This window comes from Capra hircus, chromosome 6 (assembly GCF_001704415.2).
Source record: "Capra hircus breed San Clemente chromosome 6, ASM170441v1, whole genome shotgun sequence".
NCBI lineage: Eukaryota > Metazoa > Chordata > Mammalia > Artiodactyla > Bovidae > Capra > Capra hircus.
In genome coordinates this window covers 25,058,461-25,084,453 of record NC_030813.1, presented here as the reverse complement: position 1 = coordinate 25,084,453, position 25,993 = coordinate 25,058,461, and the positions used below count along the sequence as shown (strand labels likewise).

Genomic DNA, 25,993 nt, shown 5'->3' with positions numbered 1-25,993 from the left:
TTATCTTTATGCTTACATGTCCAAATAATATTAAAATAAAAATTGCCTTTTCCATTACCTTTTCTCTATATTGCAATACTTTTGTACATGAAATTGTCATGTACAATTTATTATAGAAATTACTGTGTTGTGACTTTAATCACCTAACTAGCATGAAAAAAAGAATAAGTGCTGTGCTTGTGCTTACCCTTTATAGTGATTGGTTCTCAGTTTTGAAGATCCTATCTGGTTCTTTGTTAAATGTCAAATTTCCACTTCTCTTTTTGTTCTGATATGGGGATTCCCAACCTTTTGATAACTGCTATAGTTATTATTATTTTATTTTGTGACTCTAGCCATTTCATCCAGGTGACATTTTAAAATAATTAAGTTAAAATTAATTTTAATTTGAGAATTACGTGACACTTCTGAAAATAATTGGTGATAACTTGGAATATTGTCAAACCACAACCAGGACTCACTTCTTTTTTTTTTCTTAATACTTATGTTCATTTATTTACCTTTGGCTGTGCTGGGTCTCCATTGCCGCTTGGGCTACTCTCTAGCTGCAGGGCGCAGGCTTCTCACTGCACTGGTTTCTCTTGTTGCAGAGCACGGGCTCTAGGGCATATGGGCTTTAGCAGCTGCAGCACGTTGCCTGGGTAGTTGCTTACTCCTAAGCTCTGGAGCACAATAGTTGTGTGCACAGGCTTAGCTGCTCCAGGGACGTAGGATCTTCTTGGATCATGGGTTGAACTGGTGTCTCCTGCATTGACATGTGAATTCTTTACCACAAAGCCACCAGAGAAGCCCAGAAGTCACTTCTTTATGTTTGCCAGAAATACAAATCTTCATTTGTAGATGAGGCATGTTTGGAAAAGTAAAAAGCAGGCAAGGAAGAGAATGAAACCAACCTTTGCAGACTTTTACTAAGTTCCAGGCATGCTATTAGATATTTTCACACATACCAAGGTATTTAATCTTCTGGACCACCCACAATAGTGGGTAAAGTCGTCCTATTTTCAGATTAGGAAATAAAAACTCAGAGATTTTAATTTATTTATCCAAGCTGCAAATATAGAGAACATTAGTGCTGAGATTGGAATCCAGGCTAACCTGGTTTTAAAGCCTGTGTGCTTTCCACTCACTTTGAGTTCTCCTAAAACCGGTGTCCCAGTGACGCTACAGGCAATACTGCCACAGCACAGCATGGCTTTGACTGGATTAGGATGGAGAGTCCATGCCACGTGATGCACAAAATGCTCGTAGGATATGGCAGGCCTACAGTACATTGTTTAGTCCTCAGTCTCCTTAAAGCCTATAATAATATTTCTGATATGATATAAAACCCTTGTTCTAAAGAATATGACTCAATTTGAACTTTGTGTTTATTATTATTCTTAATTTATTAACATTAATTTTTACTGGAGAAATTATTCTAGAAAATCATAAAACACAAAAAAAGTTGACTAGGGCTTCCCTGATGGTCCAGTGGTTAAGAATACACTTTGCAAGGCAGGGGACATGGATTCGATCCCTGGTCGGGGAACTGAGATCCCACATGCCATGGGGCACAACTACTAAGCCCACACACACTAGGGTGCATGCTCCGCAACAAGAGATGCCACTGCAAGGAGAAGCCCACGCTAGCAACTAGAGGACCAGCAGTAAAGACTCAGTGGAGCCAAAAATAAAATAATCAAATACATTTAAAAAAAAAAAGTTGACTAGAACACATCCCCCAAATATTTAGGCCCGTCTCATGCATGCCTCTCCAGAAAGAATATAAAACAGCCTATTTAACTATAGTAAAGTCAAATAAAATTTAAAGTTTGAAGAGAAGGGGGAGGAAAAGAAAAATGAGAGGCAAAAATAAAATGACATCAGAAGTGAAGTATATCAGATGAATATTGCACATTCACTGAAACAGGATAAACATTTGGTTACTATGCATCCTAATATTTCTTCACTTTCAGTTGGGCTTGTGCGGTTAACTAGATTTATGCAATGTTGGAATTGGAAGGGAGCTCAGAGACCATTTAATTACTCCTTTACAAATGAAGAAACTGAGGTCTGGTGAGAAACGTTGAAGCAAAAACTCTTCTTTTATTAAGCTGCTTCTTGAAGAATCCATTTCATCAAATTGTGATTGACACACGTGATTCTCTTGTCCACAATAACCAAAGTACATTTCACATGCCGTAGAGAGTTTCCATGGTGGTGATTATCACCAAGGCTAAGAAAAACGGACGGTGTGATGTGTAAACATGTGAACCTCCAGTCTAACTCCAGCTTTTGCTATGTACCAGCTGTGTTTCCTCAGGCAAATTATGTAACCTCACTGAGCTTCAGTTTCATCATCTTATGAAATTAAGCTGATGGTAATAGTTGATACCTTAGTGACTTGCTGTGAAGACTGAATGAGATTAGGCATGTAAGATGGTGACATTTATAATAATTCTTAGCATGGCAGAAATAATCATTATTAATTTTATTTTAAGAGGCCCTTTTATGGTAATTCATTCAATAGTTATATGCTAGAGCTATATATTTTTTGACATATCATGAAGCGTTGGTTTAGGAACGATTGGATTAATGTTTACTTAAATCTCTGTGACGTCTTCTTCAAATTTTAAGTCAGTTCCATAGTGCACTCATATGAAAGGTAGAATCAAGTACTCCAAAAAAAGTGACCTGATTTGCCTTGAATATTATAACAGAATCTTCCCTTGCCCTGGCTGTCAGGTCCGCTTTACTTAACTCAGTGTATTTCTCTCTGTGAGCCTGCTGCTGCTGCTGCTGCTGCTGCTGCTGCTGCTGCTGCTGAGTCGCTTCAGTTGTGTCCGACTCTGTGCGACCCCATAGAAGGCAGCCCACCAGGCTCCCCCATCCCTGGGCTTCTCCAGGCAAGAACACTGGAACGGGTTGCCATTTCCTTCTCCAATGCATGAAAGTGAAAAGTGAAAGGCAAGTCGCTCAGTCGTGTCCGACTCTTAGCGATCCCATGGAATGCAGCTTACCAGGCTCCTCTGTCCATGGGATTTTCCGGGCAAGAGTACTGGAGTGGAGTGCCATTGCCTAACTCCTTCATGTGTAAACAAACGTGATTTTACCAGCACCATTTTATGATGAGTTCAAGTCCATTTGCAGAGCAGGTAGCAAAGAAGAGAACAGAAAGACCGTCAATACTCTTGTAACTCCCCTGGAAAGCCACCCTGTATTAGCAGGAGGAGATGGAGGGATCTGCCATGCATTTGCAGCAGGAAAGCTTGTTTTCTGAACCTGAGGGCAATAATGAAGCATGGATGGATATGATCTTATTTTAATTTAATTCATAATTAATCATCTGTATTGAGAACCAGCTGTGAGCTGGGCACTGCTGGCCACTGATAATATAGTGATGAAACAGGTATCATCCTTGCCCTCCAGCCATCTTCCAGTCTAGGTGGGGAACCTGAGGGCAGCACTCACTTCAGTGGAAAAAGGAAATATTCTAAACAAAGTTTCCTTTTTAGGAGCTCTGTGTGCCCTGCACTATACTCTAGTTTAGATATCAAACCAGTGCCTGAGGCTTGAGACTGTCCTTACTTATTTTCGGAATTCCTGCTGGAATATAAGATAAGGAGTCTTTCAATGCAATCTCATAGTACTATACACTGAGTAGGTGTCTGTAAGTTACAGTTCAAAAATATTCCCCCACCAAGAGTTTCTGATACCAGGTCTCATGTCAAAGGCAGGAAACAACAATCTCCTTCATGTAGTTCGGAAACTGAAGTGAAACACAGCCAGGGTTCCAACCTGTAGTTGCAGAGCTTTCTTCTCTCTCTACCAGCCCCTGCCTCCTGTTTGTTGCCCTTTGTCAGAATCTTCTAACCAAGTCCTGGAATTTGTTTGGCCTGAATATCACTAACCCAGAGTTCTTCCTTATGGAGTCAGCATGCTGTCATGAACCTTGAATCTTCTAACTTAATAATAAGTCTTTGATGTCTACATTAGATAAGTTTATTCCAATTGCCAATGACAGAAACTAACCCTGGCCAGCTGAACTTCTTAAAATAAAAAAAAGATATGGGGAGAAAAGTGGGAATTTTTTGGAAAGATATTCGTATTCCCATTCAGAATTTAAGGGCAAGAGAAACAGAAAGAGACAAGGAATCAGCCAAGTGATCATGAGGCTACTCTGAAGCTTTCAGCTCACTGAAATACCTGCCTTCCTCATGCTCTGATCAACTCAAAAGTGTGCCTTCATGGAGTTGCTTCTGAAACCAGCCTTCATGTCAAAGGCAGGAAACAACAGTCCCCTTCTTGAACTCAGAAACTGAAGTTAATGAACCGTCTCTCCAGAGAAGTGACTAAGCAGATCCCTGGGTCGGTCCAATGAGTGAGTACAGGTTAGGTGTCTGTGGTGGAGGGCTAGGATCTCTGGGGGTCTACCTCTCTGTAAGGGGTTGGGATGGTGTTTAGAAAAGAGAAAATCATTGTAAGCCTGGAAGCCATGCCAAGAAGACCATATATTGGCCCTTCATTGGGCAGAATGGTTGGCTAAGGAGACATGTCTCTCAGGAGACCAGATTTTTATCAGTGGAAGCTTGAATTTTATAAGTAGCTTGCTATTTTCTTCATGACACCATTCAAACTAGCCTCATGCATGGTCTTAGTAGTTAAAATTAATATGTCAGTTCTGCTTTCCTAGTTGACTCAGTATCATTTACCTTAGTTTAGCTATTCATTGATTAAACTTCAGAGGAAGTTTTCAAAATAGAATTTGAGTGCTCCCAGTGGAGATATGGGGCTTCCCTGGTAGCTCAGCTGGTAAAAGAACCTGCCTGCAGTGCAGGAGACTCCAGTTTGATTCCTGGCTTGGAAAGATCCCCTGCAGAAGGGATAAGCTACGCACTCCAGTGTTCTTGGGCTTCCCTGATGGCTAAGTTGGTAAAGAATCTGCCTATAATGCTGGAGACCTGGGTTCAGTCCCTGGGTGGGAAGATCCCCTGGAGGAGGGCATGGCAACCCACTCCAGTATTCTTGCCTGGAGAATCTCCATGGACAGAGGAGGCTACAGTCCGTGGGGTCACAAAGAGTCGGACATGACTGAGCAACTAAGCACAGCACAGTGGAGATTTGGAGAGCTGAACTTGGGCTTGTTGTCCTGCCCTGTCCTTGCCCTGGCCAAGTTAACTGTGGACCTGGAAGCCTGGTTCATTTCATGTTCTTCCCTGCCTTACACCTGAATTACTGTGGCATTTGTGCACTCATTCATTCACTCATTAAGCTTTCCCTGTGTCAGAAACTCTATGAGGAGGTAGGAATAGAAAGATAAATTTGACACCATACCTGCTCTGAAAGGACTCACAGGGCTTGGAAATGTGTGTGTTGGAAAAGCAATGGCTTTATGGTCCCAAGTGCTTACAGCGCTGCAGGCTCAGGCAGCAACCCTGGCCCAGAGATCCTTACGCTGCAGCACAACGGGACCCTATGGCTAAGCTCACCACCCAGAAACTGATACTGTAGTAAACAGAATCATGACGCTTCCCCACTTCAAAGGTTCATATCCCTCCCTGGAAGTGTAAATGCTATGTTACATGGCAAAAAGGAATTCTGACTTTGAGATGCAGAGCTTATCCTGGATTGCCCAGGAGCATCCACTGTGGTCACAGTGGTCCTTATAAGATGGAAGCAGAGAAGACCTGGAGAGACAGCAGCATGAGAAGGACCTGACCCACTGCAGCTGGCTTTAAAGATGGAGCAATGGAGCCGCCGATCAAGGAACGCGGCAGCCTACAGAAGCTAGAAAAGGCAAGGGAACGGATGGTCTCCGAGAGCCTCCAAAAGGAAAGCAGTTCTGCCAATACCGTCCCTTTAGATTCATGAGACCCGTTTCAGACTTCTGACCTCCAAACTGTAGGATAATCAAGTCAAGTTACGTCACTATGTTTGTGATGATTTGTTACAGCAGCAATCAGTTCAGTTCAGTTCAATCGCTCAGTCATGTCTGACTTTTTGCGACCCCGTGGACTGCAGCACGCCAGGCCTCCCTGTCCATCACCAACTCCCGGAGTTCACCCAAACCCATGTCCACTGAGTCGGTGATGCCATCCAACCATCTCGTCCTCCGTCGTCCCCTTCTCCACCCACCCTCAATCTTTCCCAGCACCAGGGTCTTTTCAAATGAGTCAGCTCTCTGCATCAGGTGGCCAAAGCATTGGAGTTTCAGCTTCAACATCATAGGAAACTAGTACAGGCAAGTATAAACCTGGGTGATGCTTGGTTTTATGCAAAAGGACAGAGGATTGACCAGGGGCACCTTTCTAGGGCATCATTTAAAATAGTATTTTCATATTAAGCATATGAATAGGATGATAATTTAGCATCACCTTTGAATTTGAATGGCAACCCACTCCAGTACTCTTGCCTGGAAAATCCCATGGACAGAGGAGCTTGGCAGTCTACAGTCCCTGGGGTTGCAAAGAGTTGGACACAACTGAGCGACTTCCCTTCACTTGAAGATGAAGCACAAGATTTCACTTTTTTCTTTTTTTTCTAATTTGTGCGCTGCATTGAGCCCTGAGCTCTGGTCTTCTTCTCCTCCACTGTCAGACACAGAAGTATTAAGAGGCATCTGTCTGAGTGCTACAGTCAGTGACAATCTAGACTACTGCCATTGTTATTCTTAGCACATAGTTACATTTAGGTCTTTTTTACCTAATTTTAAAATCCATGTTCCCAAAGACGGTGCTCACTGGAATTTCACTGAAGAATTTTAAAATATATCAGAACGTAACAACATCTAACATTGTTATAATCCTTTCTCAAGCCCTTCTTTATTTGGGGCTTAAAACAAATAAGCTTCATGAAGAAAGGGTAATCATTCTCACTTGTCAGAGGAAGAAAGAGAAGCTTGGAATAGAATGTCCAAAGTAACAGGGGCTGAGTGCCATGGCGGCTCTTTCCACAAAGCCAGGGTGGCTGCCAGAGAGTGTTTCTCTCGGGTAGGTCCCTGGGTAACCAGTTCCCAGTTCCCCAAGCATCTGCTGTGTCACAGCTGCATCCATACGGCCCCTGGGCCTGCACAACGGCTGCTCTGGGTTTAGGTGTTGCTGCTTTCATTATGACTATAAACCTGTAACCGGCCCCTTGTCCCCATATGACTGGATCTGTTCTCACGAAAGAATCGCCTCAACAAAAAGGAGTGCAGGCAGTGTGCAAGAGCAGGACTGGGCCTTCTGAGAACTGCAAAAGCCACTTTTCACTGTGATCCCAGTGCTCCCGAGATGAGCTGGGTGCAGAGCGAGGAGGAGGCCACTGTCTCTTCACTTTCCAGCAGGGCCTTGTCTGGGCCCCTGGGTCAGAAGGCATGGTTCTGTTTTTGCAGTCAATTCACTGTCTCTACTCAAACCTCATAGAAAGAGTTTGCTTGGTTTGTAGGTTTATCATTATTATTATGGTTTTTTTTTTTTTAACTGCAGAGGAGGTATTTTCCTTTCCTTGTTGCGTCTTTTTCACTCCAATTCAAAGTCTATATTTTCTATGAGCTTTCTGTCACCCCATCAAAGAAGACTTCCCTGGCCTGATATAAACACCACGCTACCCAGACCCCTTTCTCTTTTCACTCTTCATTCCTTCGCTTTGCTTTGTTAAGGTTTGCATAACAATTCTCTCATCTGACTTCTCTTTTTTTTCCAAAATGTTTCTGTCTCTGCGGCCATGAGAGTGAAAGCACCGTCTCCTTGGCCTGCTGCTGTATCCCCGGGGCCTCCCCAGGTGCCTGGCACTCAGGAGAGCTCAGGAAATATGGGTCTAATCAACTACTGAAATCTTTGCATCTCACCCGGTGTCTGGTACAATCCTGGACCTTCCGTATGAAAGACCCAAGTGAAATTTAAAAAAAAAAAAAAAACACACACAAAAAAACCAAGAAGCCAGAGCAAAGGGGAGAAAACCCTTAATTACTCTTTTTGCAGTCACTTTCTAGTTTCTGATTGACTGATTGATCATGGTAAGGGAAAGATGCAGAAGGGGGAAATATCAGTGTTGAGTTGAAATCTCTCAGCCCCCAATACCTGACCCCCGCAGACTGGGGTTGGGGTGGGCTTTTTCTGCCTTCGCTTGGAAGTGAAGGGAATTACACAGTGGCCTCAGCCTATTCACTTCATATCCACCATCGAAAAGCAAAGCCTTCTTTCCTTCGGCTGTCAATGGGGTGGTTGCAGACAGGAGGGAAAATGCTATAAGCTCATATTTTTTAGGTCCACGGATTTGTTACAAGCTGTTCTGAAAATCGTGCAAAGTAGAACAGTGGAATAAATCCTCCTATACCTGGTACATTGTGTGGTTTAGTCTGCACAACTTTTGTAAAGCCCACCTGGAAAACCAGCAGTTATTGCTAAGGTCTAATGGAGTCTAATGGTGTCACCTCCCCTGGGAAAATATTTCTAAAGCATTTCATAGAACTGCACTTCTTATGCATGATCTTTTTGCCTCTGTGATACTTTTTATACCCTGCCGCCTACAGACATCTCTCCTAGAAAGCAGAGTAACCACATGCACAACCAGCATGCTTGGTTCACTCTGCCAATGGTGGTCTCATCACCCTGTTCAGTTAAATGACTATATTCATGGCTAATTCTGTCCTAGACTAAGAGGGCAGAAATTATCTCACAGCGCTTTATATCTCCAGTTTCCAGTGTAAGAGCTTGGAATGTAGTTTGTACTCGATAAATATTGAGACAGTGAGTCAGGGAATCCATGGAAAACAAGAAACTTTATAATCCAGGCACAGTGATCTGGTGTTAACATTTGGACTCTCTTTCTGGGGCTTATATTTGACTTTTTTTTTTTTTTTGGTCTACATGCAGGCACTCTGATTGTTCTGAAACACCCCTATCCCAAAAAAGTGGAAGAACCGTCCATTTATGAATCTGTCCGGGTTCACACAGCAATGCAAACGGGAAGATCAGAAAATGACCTGGTGCCCACTGCGCCTTCTGTAAGTGGCCATCCGTCTGCCCACCGGGCTCACTGTCTAAAAACAGTAACATCCAATAAGTTACACACATTTTACAGCAGTTTTGTACACATAAAATTCAACCTTGGGATATAAAACTGGAAAAGGAATGTAAAGTTCTAAGCCTATGGCTCATCTGGTCCAGGGTAAATTGTAAAAAAATAAAAAATAAAATTACAATGCGATAGCGATAGGATTTTAAAGACTTCAGAAATAGCGCTTAAATCCTGTCCTTGCTTCACCAAAAAAGTTCATGGTAGAATATGCAAAAGATGTTTATGGTCACACAGTTGTCTAAACGGTTATTCTACAAATTCATTAAATTTTTTAAAAAAGTTCTTTTACATTTCAATTTTCTCTGGAAGAAAAAGATTCTCCACCTTTACTATAATTTCTCAGGATATTATTTTTTTCCCTGGTCTTTTTATTACTTATGTTTTTCCTTCATTGAATGAAGGGTCCAGACAGAAGACATTTGGACCCTTTGCAGCATGTGAGCCACTGTTTACTCTCAGCGCAATGGGGGCTTTCATTGCTCTCCTTGGAGTCCACTGACGTTTGTTGTGAGCTGTGACCCTGCAAAGATTCCTCTGCAGCACCTTCTTCCCTTCACTGTGGCCCGGGCGCCCTGATTCTTTTCCTTTTTCTCATTGGCTCCACGCTCGCGTATAAAGTATCTGGCTGTGTCCTCACGATAAAGAGGATCACACCTAAATGAAACGTCAAGCACAAGTTCTAGATAGCAATCATTATGCTTGAAGATATTTAGCTACAGGTTAAATAAAAACATGCATGACCTTTTTGTCTCTGTGGCAGTACTTCTTCTACCCTGCCACCAGAGACCTCTCCTGAGAAGCAGATTTACCGTGACTTCCAGCTTAACAGCTTTCGGCGGATGCGCACTGTCTTCATCCGCCTGGATCCTGCTCTTCTCCCTGGCCTGACCTTATGCTTCTCTCCCACATTCACGCTGGAGGACCCCAAGTTTCTGAATGCTCCCCCTCTCCTCCCTGTATCTGAAACCCTGCCAGTATCTCTACTGTTTTCTCATCCTTAGAGGCTTGCATCTGGGCTCAGTCTCTTCCAGAAAGCCTTCTTGACCCCTTCTGCTGCTGCTGCTGCTGCTGCTGCTAAGTCGCTTCAGTCATGTCCGACTCTGTGTGACCCCTTCTAGCTTCCTCTAACACCCCGTCCTCTGTGCATGCTCTGCTCACCTTTATCCTAGAATCATCGGACAGGAGGCTGGCTACCTGCACGGAGTTCGCCCTTCCCAGGAGTCTGAGACTTTTCCCGGAACTGGAATCATAATCAGTAGATTTATAGGCTAATCAGGTTCACGACACATTACACTGTTACTACACTGCTGCTGCTGCTGCTGCTGCTGCTGCTGCTAAGTCGCTCCAGTCGTGTCTGACTCTGTGCGACCCCATAGACCGCAGCCCACCAGGCTCTGCCGTCCCTGGGATTCTCCAGGCAAGAGCACTGGAGTGGGTTGCCATTTCCTTCTCCAATGCATGAAGGTGAAAGTGGAGTCGCTCAGTCGTGTCCAACTCTTAGCGACCCCATGGACTGCAGCCCACCAGGCTCCTCCGTCCATGGGATTTTCCAGGCAAGAGTACTGGAGTGGGCTGCCATTGCCTTCTCCGTGTTACTATGCTACGTCCACTCAAAAATAAAAATCCTGGAAACTGGCTGAGGAAGATGTTTTAGCTTTTTTACAAAGGGACGTAGAAGACCTCTGAACTAGAGAAACTTAGGAACGCAAGACAGTAAATAGTCTCAAGTCAAAACAAACCAGAGAACACATCAAGCTCTAACCAAGTCTTAGTTTTCCGGTCGACTGTACTCTTCCTGTCCTTCCTCTTCACCATCCTACCCCCCACCCCCAATAGCTTCACCGTCATTTCCATTTGTCCTCTCAGTTTTACTCTACATCTTCTCTGTTACCTTCCCCTAAAGATCTCCACTCAAGGTCGATCAAACCAGACCCTACTGCGTGCCTTCTTTTTCAATAGTAGAATGCAGATATGACCGAACTTGTGGAGCTGGTGTGAGCATGAGGCAAGGGGCATACTTAGGTAGAAACAACCTTCTTGGGATCAAATTCTGCAAGCTTTATTACTTGCCTCCTTCGCCCACTTCAAGTGTCAGATGGATTCACCTGCCCAAGGATCCAGCAATGAACATACGCAGAAGGTTCTGCATAATGGCATTTTAAAAACAGTGATGGAATTCCTTGGGGGTCCAGTAGTGAGGACTCAGCCATGTTCACTGCCCAGGCTGGGTTCAATCCCTGATCAAGCAACTAAGATTCTGCAAGCCAGGGACAAGGCCAAAATTAATTTAAAAAAGTGAAACAATGGTGAGTGGTAAGTTGAAAATATCTTCACTCACACTGTGTAATGAGAAGTCCATGACATTTATTCTGCATTGATATGGACAGAAAACTAGAAAGATTTTCTAGTGGATTCTTGTGTCACAGTACTCCTCACTATGAATGGATGGACCAGCCAGCTGGGGAACAGTTACCGTCTTATCAGGGACTCTCCTCCCCTGGCTGAACACAGCTTTGATTGAGGGCTTCTGGACTTCTGCCTTCTCTTGTGGAGATGCCCTTCTTGCACAAGCACTGGCAGTGGAGGAAGGGGATTAAATACTATTTACAGGAAAAAGAACTTCTTGCTTGAAGTGAAAATGAAAATAGGTGTCCTATCGCCCAGAAATGTAGATGCTTCTGTAAAACTGTTTACCATCCTTTGGTAAGTGCATCTGGGGAAATGATTGTTTATATATTTCATACACAACATAGGATTGGGCTTCTGAGATAGGATGAATTTAATTAATTCATTTGCTTAGCAAACTTTTTTAAAAAGTGCCTACGATGCACCGAGGCCTGTTTTAAGCACTGGAGGGTTGGCAATAAATTAGGCAAATGCTCTGGTCTCATTGAGCTCACACTATATGTAGTAGGAGGATCATGCCAATCATCAAAAGAAGAATAAAAACCCAGGTTCTAATAGGAAATTGGCACTGATGCAGTGCCGCACTCCCATCTGCAGATCTCGTTTAGGCGACAGTCATCAGTTTTCTTAGTAAGGTGCCTCAGAGCATAGGGATGCGATCCAAAATCATCAGTTGCCTTTATCTGTCCTGCCTCTTGAGTAGGCTTCATTCTGGAACACATCCTCAGTTTATCCCGCCTGATGGCTTTTGACTAACATTAAGGCAGGCAGGGCTTCCCAGGTGGTGCTAGTGGTAAAGAACTTGTCTTACAATGCGGGAGACATAAGAGATGCTGGTTCGATCCCTGAATCAGGGAAGATCCCCCGGAGTAGGAAATGGCTACCCACTCCAGTATTCTTGCCTGGAAAATTCCATGGACAGAGGAGCCTGGAGGGCTACAGTCCATAGGGCTGCAAAGAGTTGGCCATGATTGGCATGAGCACACACAAGGCAGGCAGATAGAAAGGATGATAGGCAGGCTAATGCTTTAATTTTAAAATATTTCGGTTGTTTCCAATTTGGGGCTATAAACTCTCTTCTTCTAGATGAGAAGATTTAAAAAAATAAATCTGCTGCTATATAGATATTTCCTTTCTTACCTCCTGAGACCATGAATAAAATTGGTATTCTCAGCTCTTTTCTCTGCAGCCTTCCACTTATCTATCAAAACCTTAGAAAAATACTAGATTTATCATATATTGTTTGGATGGAGGTAAGATGGAGTCAATAGCATGATTTCTTAGTGTGATTTCAATTCTATCAGTATCTTCTACAAAATAACTTATCTTTATTTTGCCTCTGTAGACTCAATAATCCAAAATGATAATTTTTTGTTTCCATAATATAATATCCAAACTCAATTCAGTCAGTTCATTCTTTTAATGCCAAAATGAATCAAATTGATTATTCAATATCAAATTCACCAATGCTATAAACATTATTTAAATGAATACCTGGGAGTTTCATTGTTATTTCAATGCCCTAAGAATTTTAAAGGAAGTGGTCATAGTCATATGTTATTTCTGGCTTTAAATCTTTATTTTGATGGTTGCTGTTCCTCTTTTTCCTTGGTAGGGAGAATTCATCTCAGGAACAAATACTGTGGAAACTCCCGTGAAAAAACATTGACATCAACCAAATTATTTCTCAATTTTTATTCATTTTTTTCTTACTAATATAAGATGTATTATGATATCATAGAACAAAATAGCCTACCACGAATCTAACTTCTTCAGGAATGTATGAATTTTGACATTTTTTCACCTGAGGGTCCTGGTTTTATGCAAATTGCTATTCATACTGTTCCCCACCATTCCTTATACTTCATAGGTGCCAGCTATGTGTCATATTGTTACCCTTGAATTATTGATAGGTGAGATGAAATGACTCATTCTCACTTTAAATCCCTTCTAGATGAATCAAGTCTAAATAGATATGCACTCTTGAGAGTCTATCCCATGGAATATAGGTCTCAAGAGATAGTCTGTGAAAAAACAAAGGGGTGGGGTTGGAGAATTATATGATAAATTGTAGAAAATGCGATTTCTAATTCACAAAGCAGATTAGCAGAATACAGACTCTGGGAAGTACAGAAATCCCTCCTCTTTGCTTTATCCAAAGTCGCCCACGTATTGACCTTATGGCAGTGTGTGTGGCCATGTTTATGTACATAACATCCCAGCAACAATCCGAGCAAATGGGATGCACAGACGCCTGTTGCCCAATGCAGGCTCTTATAAATGGTATAGCTTATATAACCTGGTTGATATGTAACATTGCCACCAAAGATGATGAGTGCAAAGTGCTAGCTCACGTTAGAGGAGAATCTGAGCACTGTTCTCTGTTGCTGCAAAATCACACGGACAATCTGGTCTGAAAACAGTGTTTACCACATGGGAAGGATTTTCAAGTGCCTCGATAAAGAAGGAAAGGCAATTAAAGATCAAAGGCAAATTCTTGTTTCATTTTAAAATAGGACAGAAATAGACAAAATTCAAGTTGTGATAGTTCTGGGCTTCACTTGAGTGTTTCTTTCTTTTACAGCTGGGCACCAAAGAAGGCTACCTCACCAAACAGGGTGGTCTGGTCAAGGTAAGGAAGCGTGTGGCCTCCAGCATCAGCCACAAAGAGAGAGAATGCATCCTGGGAGCTCAGTCCTCATTTTGACTTTTAAAAAGCAGAACCGCCTACTCATTTTGACCCAGTTATAACATTTACCTGTTTACAGAATTCATCTTGATGGCTAATGTTAGTCAAAATTCTATAAAATCACTTGACTATTCTTTGGCAAAGTGACATGTATGAAAATAGCCTGTCATTGATAATCAAAACTTAAAATCCTTTTGATGCAATAGTTGAGGATTAAAGTGGCAAATTAACTCCAGCACATATCTTTTTATATTCAATAATTTTTTTACCATCTTAATCATTTTTTAAACCTTTAATTTTATATTGGGATATAGCCAATTAACAATGTTATGGTAGTCTCAGGTGAACAGCAAAGGAACTCAGCCATTCATGTACATGTATCCATTCTCCCCCAAACTCCCCTCCCATCCAGGCTGTCGTATAACATTGAGCAGAGTTCCATGTCTAGTACATACCTTCGCTTTAAAAAATTTTTTTTTAGTAAAAAAGAGTCAAAATTTTATGAAAATTTTGTTAGGTATGTCTACCTAACAGTAGAAAAGAAAAAAAAAAAATCTCACTGGTACTAATGTAACTATCTTATAAAATCCCAAAGAAAACAAAATTTGGGGCTTTACTGGTTGGGAGGTATCCAGCTGTTTTCTGTTTATGCGACTGTACCTTTAAAGTTATTCAATTTCATATTCATGGGCTAAGAAGACATTCACGGAGTGTCTGTTCTTTCTCATTTAAAGTGTTGGGGCACTGAATCTCTCAAGGGTACTGGCCTGCTTGAATTTAACCTAAATATTTAGTTATTTTGTCCCAACTCAAGTGTATTATTCGTGGGAAGAGGAAGTATTCATGTTCATAGCATTATTTTTAAATCCATTGTTACTTCCTTTAATTGGGAACATTGCCACCAAAGATGATGAGTGTTCTGTTCAGTTAGTACAGAAAAAGGAGACAAAAAAAAAAAAAAAAGGAGACAGAGGGTAACAAGACAGTGGGTAACATTTTTCCACCAATGCCCTGGAATTTCTAGGCAAGGTTTAGAATAGCATGTGGTTTGAGGTTCCTAAACCTCAGTTTGTTTGTTTGTAAAACAAGAATAATAATATTTGGCATTGTATGAGGGCTGTCTATAATGTATATAAACCTCCAAGGATAGTATGAATTTTCAATAGGTGCTCAAAAACTATATCTATTCTTACCATAGTTTTATTAAGATTATTAAGTCTAAGATGGAAATTTTAGTGGTTTATTGTAATGCAAATAACCTTAAATATTTATGATAGGTTATTTCTTTTTACTTGCTTAAAAATGTTAATGATATCCTTGCCTCTGTTATGAGCTTAAGGCTTGGAATCATTTTAATTTTTTAAACTTTAAAATTTTAAGGTTCACTTTGAAAGTTTTTTTCTCAGAAATAACACCACAAGAATATTTCATTGTATCTAATCTTTTAGGTACTTTTATAAGAAAAGGAAATTATCCGGTCCAGATATAATCATGTATGCAAAGCCTATGTTTCATTTTTTTTTTTTCAGACCTGGAAAACGAGGTGGTTTACTTTGCACAGGAATGAACTGAAATACTTCAAAGACCAGATGGTAAGAAACACGATCATATATTTTCCCTTTAAAAATGAGACTCTAAATGAAAGGAATATCTGCCTTTTAAAATCCCTGAAATTATGGGAAACATCCTATAAATGACTGGAGATGAGCTTTCTCGCATAAATGAGACCTGTATAGCAGACACTGTTCTCAGTCTGGCTAACCTCTAACTCTCTGGGGCATGCCACCCCCTATGTTTAGAGCAGTGGAATTGTTCCCTTACCACATTGGGTGGACTGTCTCGTAGCAGTGTTCTCTATTAAAAATATGTCCATTTATCAGGTCTAACTCATTAAGCAAATTTAAAATTATTTCATCTCTTCTCATTTTTCCTACACAAAATTTCTGAGAAAGTGTATGTCTAAAAACATGGGAGAAAAATATGCCCCCTTCCACGTGTTAAAAATCCATCTCCACCAAATTTGAATTGACAATGAAAGTATCTTTCTAATGTCCAATTTCACGAAAAGCCAATCCCCAGACAAGCATGTGGCTTCCCTTAGGAAGTTTTATTATCAATTCCTGTAGTGGAAGTAAAGTTAACAGTCACTCATAGTGGAGACTTGTTTGGAGAATAAGTGATAAACAGATTTGTGTGTGTGTGTGTGTGTGTGTGTGTGTGTGTGTGTGTTTTATGATGACATAGTTTGTCCTTTTGTTTTAAGTCACCAGAACCAATTCGGATCCTAGATTTGACTGAATGTTCAGCTGTACAATTTGATTATTCACAGGAAAGGGTAAACTGCTTTTGGTAAGTTGTTTTATAGAGGAATTTTTTTTTTAATCTTCTTGCCAGATACTTATTTTGGCAGAATAAAAAATTGTATGTCTAATGTGTACAGATGTTTTGACCTGAGGCGGTACATGCATATTAGGAGTCCTTTCAGCTGAATGTGACATAAAATCTCATTTGTTGTTGTTCAGCCGCTAAGTTGGGCTTCCCAGGTGGCAGAGTGGTAAAGAATCTCCCTGCCATGCAGGAGAAGTAACAGATGGGGGTCCAATCCCTGGGTTGGGAAAATCGCCAAGTTGTATCTGACTCTTTTGTAACCCCATGGACTATACCCAGCAGGCTCCTCTGTCCATGGGATTTCCCAAGCAACGATATTGGGGGGAGTTGCCATTCCCTTCTCCAGGGGATCTTCCCAACCCAGGGATCAAACCCACAGCTCCCGCATTGGCAGTCAGATTCTTTACCACTGAGCCACATGGAAGCCCTATACTCATTTAAAGTGGTATAAACAAATAAGCACTTCTGCTGGGTTTGATTCTTTATGTCTACACTGCAACAAGTATGATGCACACGACGGGATGCCAGTCACATGCTAGACAGCTTTCATTCTTTTGAGATGTTTTATTCAATTTTAGTTATAACTTTGTTGACTCCAAGAATGAGTGATTTGTGTAATTATGACAATTCTTGCAGATGGCACGAAAGTGTTTTATTCTAACACTGTCAGTATATCATGATAATTTTCTAACTGGGAGGAGTAAAGCGTCTTGAGAAAAAAGTGTTTTATTTCCCACCAACATTTATTTTAAAGTTTTAAAACATATAAAATTTGAGGGACTTACATGGACCTCTGCTCAATGTTTATGTGCCAGCCTGGATGGGAGAGGGGTTTGGGGGAGAATGGGTTTATGTACATGTATGACTGAGTCTCTTTGCTCTTCATCTGAAACTATTATAAAATTAGTCATCAGCTATACTCCAATACAAAATAAAAAGTTTGCAAAAAAAGAATGAAACAAGTGGAAAGACGTATATGCCCATATACCCTTCACCTAGATACATCAATCATTAATATTTTGCATATTTGCTTTATCTCTATCTGTTCACTTTCTTTTGTTGAACCAACTGAAAGTAAGTTGCAGACATCATGGCACTTTCCCCGTGAATATTTAAATTTGTATCTACTAAGAATAAAAATATCACCTATAGAACAATATCATTGTCCCACCTAAGAAAATTAACATCAACTATTGTTAATTAATGATTGGATAGTATCAGCCAATGATGGAAATCTTCTTTAAATTCACATAAAGATACCATACACACTAACAGGGGGTTATATTTCTCATATAACAAGCAATCGGGAGGCAGACAGCTACACTGACAAGGTCCTGTCCAATGTCTATATAGTTCTTTTGGTCTTTTCCTCATGCTTACTCAGAGTCCAAGTGAAATAGTCCAGCTGTAGGCCTCATATTTTCATGTAAGCCATGAAGAAAGATGCTGGGATGGGATGAGCCAGGTCTGCCCTTTTTATCAGGAAAGCAGACATTTTCTCAGAGAATCTTCTATCATATTTTCCCTCCTATCTCATTGGCCAAGACTGCAGCCAATGGCCATCAGCAGCAGCAAAGGAAGCTAGCAAAGGGTACTAGTATGATCATGACTGGGCTTCCCAGGTGGCTCAAGTGGTAAAGAATCTGCCTGCCAATGCAGGAGACACAGGTTCAGTTCCTGGCTCAGGACGATCCCCTGGAGGAGGGCGCAGCAATCCTTTCCAGTATTCTTGCCTGGAGAATCCCATGGACAGAAGAGCATGGCAGGCTGCAGTCCATGGGGTCACAAAGAGTCGGACACGACTGAGTGATTGAGCATGCACACATGATAATTGGCTCCAACTAGTTGTAACTTATCGCCTGGGGTTTTGTTAGCAAGAAGAAAGGAAAAATGATCTGTATTAACAGGTAATCAATCATGTCTCTCACAAGAAGTACCAAACAATGACAATTCCAGCAATCAGTTTTGTACAGTGTGTGCACAATATCACACCCCCTCCCCAACTTCCCCTCTGTCTACTAGTTGCCCAACCGGACTTCACATCAAGATTTACCTTTCATACACAGAGACTTACCTCTTGTCTATTCAACATTATTCACTGGTGTAAACAAGATATGTTGCTTTGGTTTTAGGGTATAGAAACCCTTCTGGTTTCAGTTCAGGCTTTTTTTTCTTTTTTTTTTTTTTCACGAAAAGGACAAAAAATTTTTTTAAAGTGTTTTGTGTCTCAACTGTTAGGACAGGAAATGTGGGCAGGATATAAATCAGAAGATTTTTTAAGTTAATTAATTAGACTGCTTCAGGTCTTATTTATGGCACGTGGGATCTTTTAGCTGTAGCGTTTGAACTCTTAGTTGCAGTATGTGGGACTGAACCTGGGCACCCCCTGCACTGGGAGCTGGGGGTTTTAGCCACTGGACCACTAGGGAAGTCCATGAGGCAAATGATTTTGACTCTATAACCCAAGACACAGTCAAAGGAGGAGTTAATTCTGTTCCTAGAACAGTCTTTCATGCCAGTAGGCAAGTTTGTCTTCCCTTCAGCGAAGATTAACTCACGGCAAGAAGGAGGCCAAGTGAATAGTTGAGATTTATTGTCTCCTTTCCCGCTCTGAAAAGTTAAAACTGCCTTCATCCACAGAGGCCACTGTCTTCCTTGTTGCAGCCAGCTAACACAAATGAATTCCTTCAGCAAACTCTTTTATTTGTGTTGCTTGTTCTTTGAATTGTAGCCCAAGTTCTGAGTCATTTAATGAATCAGCGGAATAAACACACGTGTGTATTCAGCCTAGATCATGAACAATAAAAGGATCTGGGTTTGACCTGGACCTCTTCCCCACCTCTATCCCACCCTTTGGACCCATTAAAATATACAAATCTGCCTGTAAAAATAATGTGAATCAACAACATCCTCAGCACTTCTGCAGTTTGCCAGCAGGACTAGCAGCTGTCTATATACCAACGCCTGAGGTTCTTACCCAGGTTCTATGTCAATTCTTTTTTCACTTGGAATACTTTAATGAGTGCTCAACTAATAGATGTTCAACGGTCTGGAATATCTTACATTCTTTCTTTTGTCTTATCAGCTTAGTATTTCCATTCAGGACGTTTTACCTCTGTGCAAAGACAGGAGTAGAAGCTGACGAGTGGATCAAGATATTACGCTGGAAGCTGGTGAGTTATTTGTGTCTCTGAATGCCTAGTACTCCCAAATCACATGTTGACGATTTCAAACTTATTTCTATTGGAAGAGTCAGGGAACCCCTGAAAGCCTACGGGAAGTCAACATGCAGGCTTGTGGAAGAGTCTGTTCATTCTTCTTGAACATGGAAGGGTTGAAGAAAGGAGTAAAGACAGAAGAATGAGGCTGCACTGGGGTCTCACTGCCAGAGCCTAGCCTAGTGTCTATCAGACTTCTGATGTCTATCAGACTTCCTGTTAGTGTGTGGGTGGTCCAAGATGGCCTGGAGGACGTGTGGTACCAGAAGGACAGATAGAGGAACGCTGACATAACTCTATAGTAGAAAATCCTTTTATATTGTCTGAGAAGGTGGACTTGCCAGAAAGACTTGGCTTAGTGTCCTGTATAATTGTTACTTTGTGCAGGTCAAGGACAAAAGGTATTTTAATTTATCTGCTTTCCATATACCTCCTGGGAGGAAGACAAAGTGCTTATAAGAACATTCCAGTCTCATGCAATTTTTGTGTGTGTGTGTTTGCAAGTTAGTGAGTTGTTAGCCAAGAACTTGTCAAAGCTTTCTCAAATTTCATATAAATGCCACCTTGAATCCCTTGATGTTTTCAGCTATAGACAGTAATCTCCAATTTTTGAAATGAAATTAGCTTATATTTAGAATCTTACTGAATAGTCCTTTCTAAATACTAGGATTTTTGCTTTTGGTTGTCTTTTCAATTTTAGATCCAAAGAACTACAGCCCTCCTTTTGAGATAGTTCCAATGTATTTGATATTCAGTGGGGAAATCCTTTGCCATATGCAGTCTTTGCTCGAATATGAATTATTTTTTATTGTTTCTGTTTCATAACTTTGACACATAATCATTATAGAAAATTTAAAGTAAAAACAGCAAATGAACATTTCAGATTTCTCCCTTTGCATATAAACATTTAAAACAAAATTTCATCATTCTGTAGTATTCTTCATCTGCTCACTTAACAATATATCATGAACATTTTTCCATATCAATAAATTTAGTTTATATCTTCATTTTGATTCATTAAATAGTGTTGCTATTACTAAAAGTGCTAGGCGAGTTCCCAATTTGTGCATGTTTTAGCAACTATAGTATTTCTCCTGAGAAAAAAACAGAAACAAGAATGAAACTTGGGGAAGAGGGGATATAATTACTTGTTGTTGCATAGTTTTCTTACCAGTCAGCATTTCATATTTAATATTTGTTAAAAGCCAAAGTTTATTATCTTAAAGTTGCTCAATAGTCCATTCAGGTGGGTGTGCTTTCTTACAGTCTCAAATAAGAAAACAGCTCGGTCAAGGGGATGGCGCAGTCCGATCTCGGTCATTCATCTTTCAATAGATCTCCCTTGGTGAGGGAGACGCTGACGCAGGAGCAGGGTGGAATGCTCCCAATGCTGGGGTCCACGGCACATTTCACATGAAAACTGACTGAGAGTTTTTCTGTAGAAACAAATCAAAAGCAGATGCAGATTTGGACCATCCAGAAGACACCACATTTGCTGACTCATGGAAAACTGCTGCCCTTCAGGATCCTGCCATCTCCGAGACTAGCGAAGCGTCCTCATTCTGACGGGAATGGACAGGCCACTGCAACCAGGCGTGCTGGCTCTTAGAACACGCAGTAGGAGATGGCTCTGTAATCCCTCATTGTCGTCCCCAAGCTGGTTGACATTGGTTACCCGGAGTCCCACTCTGCATCATAGTCAGCTCATCTGAGTCCCAGATTGTGCTATTTACCAGGAAGGAAATGGCTATATATGTAGCCTGAAGCTTAAGACTGCTTCTTCAGAAGGTATATTGGGATAGCAGACGTCCAAGATTGGTGGGAGGGCAGTGTTTTTGTTTTTAATTTTTCCCCTCATTTATACAAAAAACCAAAGCAATTTCCAAAACAAAAATGGAAAATATTTGTAATATTTATTTTCTCTTTGTAAACAGCTCAGATATCTACTGGGTCCTGTTTTCCCTTCTAATGATAAACCCGTGAGAATTAAACCTCCTGTGGGCTATGAGGCAGAATGATAAAGATAACAGGAGGTACAATCTTAAAAAAATCATCTCTTTTAGTCATTTTGGGGGAAACGTTATAAAGAATGAGAAAACAAATACAGGAAGAGTGATAAAGTCATAGGTAATTTCTAGTTTAATAATAATCATAATAATTATTATTGTAACAATAAGAGAGGACTTGCAAGCACTAAGTTCTTCATCTCACACTTCTCAAACAGCCTGAAAGAGACTAATCAAGCAGAGTGTGTTGTAACAATGCCTGCCAGAAAGTGAGTGGTAGGTACTGGCCCAAGAGAAATAGGATGTATCCTGCACTGCAAGGAGCATCCTACACCTTATTCAAGAGCAATTTCTTTTGCCTACTGAGGGAGCAACACTAATCCACATATGGAGTGTAATGATGTGTTCGTTACACAGCATTTTCAAGCCAGAATAAGGGGGTTGAAATTGGGAGATAAGATACCATCATCCACAGCTCCTAAGTAGATTCTAACTCCTTCTAGAGTCTTTATTAATAATGCTTTAATAGGCTGAAGTTTGAAGGCAGACGAAAGTATAGGAAGAAACCAAATAAAAATGTTGTGGGGCAAAGCTATGACATTGCTCTTGCAGTCCAAAGGGCAACTTTGTTATTGAATACGTTTCTTCTGTTATTTGAACATCTAAGTCTCACAAATTACATATGTGTCAACAAGGTTTTTAATGTATTTTGTAATATTTGTATCATATGAGATAAAGCAAATGTCAAGTTAAAATGTATTGTGTCAAGTTTGCAAAATAAGAAGTTAGACATAAATGTTCCCCTAGATGTAGTTTCATGTTTTGTTTTTTTAGATCCAGAAGTGTTTGTGTAGGTAGCATTGTTTCTATTTTTTGTAAAATATGTTATTTATATCCTTTGGTTGTATCAAAAAGAGCATGATTTTTCTGTCTGTAATATTTTGCTATTAAAGTGTTTTTAGTATCTAATTTAAAAGAAATACAATTGATTAATATCATAAATAGCAATGAAGAATCCACTTTGGTTAGACTACAAGTTACTAAGGATTGAAGGATTCAGAGTTGAAGAAATAGTCCCTGTCCTCAAGGAGTTTTTAGTTGAATACAGGCAAGATAAGAAATACACGCATAATAATGCATAAAAGTAAACGCGATAAATGCTGAAAGTGAGGCAAAGCTAGATATGGGGTGTGCTTTAGCAGCACTGTTGTTCAGTCACTAAGTCCTGTCTGACTCTTTGCGACCCCATGGACTGCAGCACGCCAGGCTTCCCTGTCCTTCACCAACTTCAGGAGCTTGCTCAAACTCCTGTCCATTGAGTTGGTGATGTCATCCAACCATCTCATCCTCTGTCATCCCCGTCTCCTCCTGCCTTCTATCTTTCCCAGCATCAGGGTCTTTTCCAGAGTCAGCTCTTTGTATCAAGTGTTCAAAGTATTAGAGCTTGAGCTTTAGCATCAGTCCTTCCAATGAATATTCAGGATTGATTTCCTTTAGGATTCAGCATGGAGGAAATCTTTCTTTGGGAGGATTTTGACATGAAAAGGGCAGTCTAACACACACTATGTAATTAGTGTGTGTTTACCTGCTCTCAACAGCCCTGGAAAGTGGTCGTGATTTCACCTCCTGAGAGAGCTCAGGAAAAGGGCCTCAAACAAAGGAGGATATTTTGTGCCAATGGCAGGCAAGTGGGGTTGTTTAAGATAATAGCTGTTTGTGTCAAGCTCTGTCACTAACAGTACGTGCTCATTGTAGAGGAAGTACCTCAAGACCCAGCCGAAGTATCAGCAGTTGTTCTCAGAATTCCTCTGGGGAAAACCTTGCCCCACAGAAGCACTGTTGCCTCTGGATGAGGGGAGCCCCCCTCAACAACGGGAATGGCTGTAACTGCCTCCAGGGAAACCTGCCCTTATTCCAGGGCTGCTGGGCAGAACGCTCAGTGCTCAGAGCCCTCTCCTCCAGCCAGGCGGCACCCACAAGTGGGCTCTTTGATCCTCTCCTCTCACTCACGCTGGGAGTGCAGCTTAGGGAGTTACACTGTCAGTTTCAGGAAAGAGCAGGAGAATTATCACAGGGTGAATATAAATTCTGCTCCCCTCTACTGCTACTTCAGGTCGACTGCAGCAAACCTTTATTTCTGCCCATCTTTCCAGCCACATCCAGCCTTACACACTGCTTACCATGGATTCAGGAGTTTAAGTCATCTGTGGAAAAGGGCCAGATTTTTCTTTTTTTTTACAATCACTGGGATTTTGTAAAATCTAGTTAAGTTACTAGAAAACTGAAGAAACAAATACAACTACCACAATCCCATTTTTTTAAATTACATTAAATAGACTTGGGACTTCCCTGATGGTCCAGTGGCTAAGACTCTGAGCTCCCAATGCAGGTGGCCCAGGTTCAGTCCCTGATCAGGGAACTAGATCCTACATGTTGCAACTGAGATGGAAGATTCTGTGGGCCGCACCTAAGACCCAGTGCAGCCAAACAGATAGATATTTTTAAAAAATTCAGTAGACATAGTATACCTGCTGCTGTTTTATACCCTTAACTCTCAACTTCTGTAACTTGTCATGTTCTAACAACATGTGTCATGTACTAACAGTCTGTGGCCTACATTTCAAGTAGCTCTGGCTAGTGGACTGCCACGTAAAACAGACCAGAGCCTTCTTGAGGAAGAATTCATCTTGATGTTGCTACGAATGTGCTTAATAACATCTACAGCCCCTTGAATTTATATAAAAGAGGTTATCCTCCATAACATGTGCGGGTCTCATTCAAGCAGTTGAAAGACCTTAAGAGCAAACCTGGGGTTTCCATGGAGAAGAAATTCCCCCTTTAGATGACAGGCTCAGCTCCTGCCTGAGATTTTCCAGCTTTCTGGCCTGCCCTACAGATTTGAGGTTTGCCAATTTCCAAAATCACGTAACCAGTTCCTTGAAATTAATCTAGTTCATATATATCCTACTGGCTGTTTCTTTGGTGAACCCCGAGTGATACAACTTCCTTTCCCAAATACCTCATCATTTTATTATATATTGTATTGTTTGCTAAAATATTTCATTATTTTTGAATAGTTAAAAATTTAAGAAGTGCAATAAAGTTTACAGTGAAAATGGTCATTCCTTGCATCTGTTCCCCAAGTATCCAGTTCCACTTCATGGAGGTTATCAATGACACCCCATTCTGTGGATCTCCATGAACACCATCATATCAATACAAGAAGTATCAATATGCACACATATTTTTTCTTCCTATGCATAAATTGCAGCACTGCAGTTTCACTGAACACTATTTTTCATTGGACATTATGTTTTGGAGATCATTCCATCTCAGTACCTAACATTCTTTTTTTCCATTGAGCCAATGTAGAAATTTCTCTAACCAATCCTCTATATTAGAGTGAACATACAATTTATCTAAAGTGGGACACTTGAGAGTTGAAAGGAGCACTTAATGATTACACCAAGAACATCAGGTATAAACTGAAATTGTTGAAAAAAAAAAGTCACCTTATCTGATAGATACTTCAGCTGTTTCTAATCCTTTGATGTTACTAAACTGCAATGAATATACTTGTAACTATACACTTTTCATATATCCCTGTGGACTGGCAACATAAATATCCAGAAGTGGAATTGGGCTTTTGTGTCAACTTTACCAGTCATGGGGTGCCCAAATTAAACATTTTGTGCCTGTGGGTTCTGTTTCTTTGGAGAATCTTAATACAATGTGTCAAAGATTATGCACATTTGTGCTTGGTATAGACTGCCAAATTGTGGGAATTAAAAGGGTATAACAATTCACATTTCCGTCAGTGGGGAATAAAAAAATGTGCTTTTTGAATCTTTCCTCATTGATTTATGATGTCATTGTTACAATTTTTTATGTCTTATATGTATGTACTAAAGTCTGTTTCTGGGTTATTCTGTTCTACTGATCTGTCTAGTCGTACGTCTGATGTAGGTTTATACTATCTTTAAAAACAATCCAGTTTTATATTACCTTTTCAAAAATTCCTTAAGACTTTTACCTTCCAGATGAACTATAGAATAATCATAGAATCTATTATACCTCTTAAAATGGAAATTTTAATAGCAGTACTATTCACTATGCAAAGGTTAAGTATCTCCATTCATTAGTTTTCTTTCCTGGGGGGTGTGTACGTATGCACATTGTGTGTATAAAATATATAATATAGAGATAAATAAAATCACAATCTTGGTCACCTCATTTATAAAAGACTT

General features: G+C 40.6%; 1 protein-coding gene across 2 annotated transcripts in view; it reads left to right on the top strand.

The window, feature by feature from the left end:
- Positions 1–23,030, top strand: part of DAPP1 (dual adaptor of phosphotyrosine and 3-phosphoinositides 1) — a 55,938-nt gene extending 32,908 nt beyond the window's left edge. The window contains exons 4-9 of one of the 2 annotated variants that reach the window (XM_005681377.3): positions 8,835–8,965; positions 14,030–14,077; positions 15,664–15,726; positions 16,398–16,483; positions 19,608–19,695; positions 21,183–23,030. In XM_005681377.3, the coding sequence (XP_005681434.2) occupies positions 8,835–8,965; positions 14,030–14,077; positions 15,664–15,726; positions 16,398–16,483; positions 19,608–19,695; positions 21,183–21,239 (473 nt within the window). In that variant the 3' untranslated portion in view covers positions 21,240–23,030. Of the gene's footprint in view, positions 1–8,834; positions 8,966–14,029; positions 14,078–15,663; positions 15,727–16,397; positions 16,484–19,607; positions 19,696–21,006 lie in introns of both variants that reach the window. The other variant, XM_005681376.3, reaches the window with a different exon arrangement.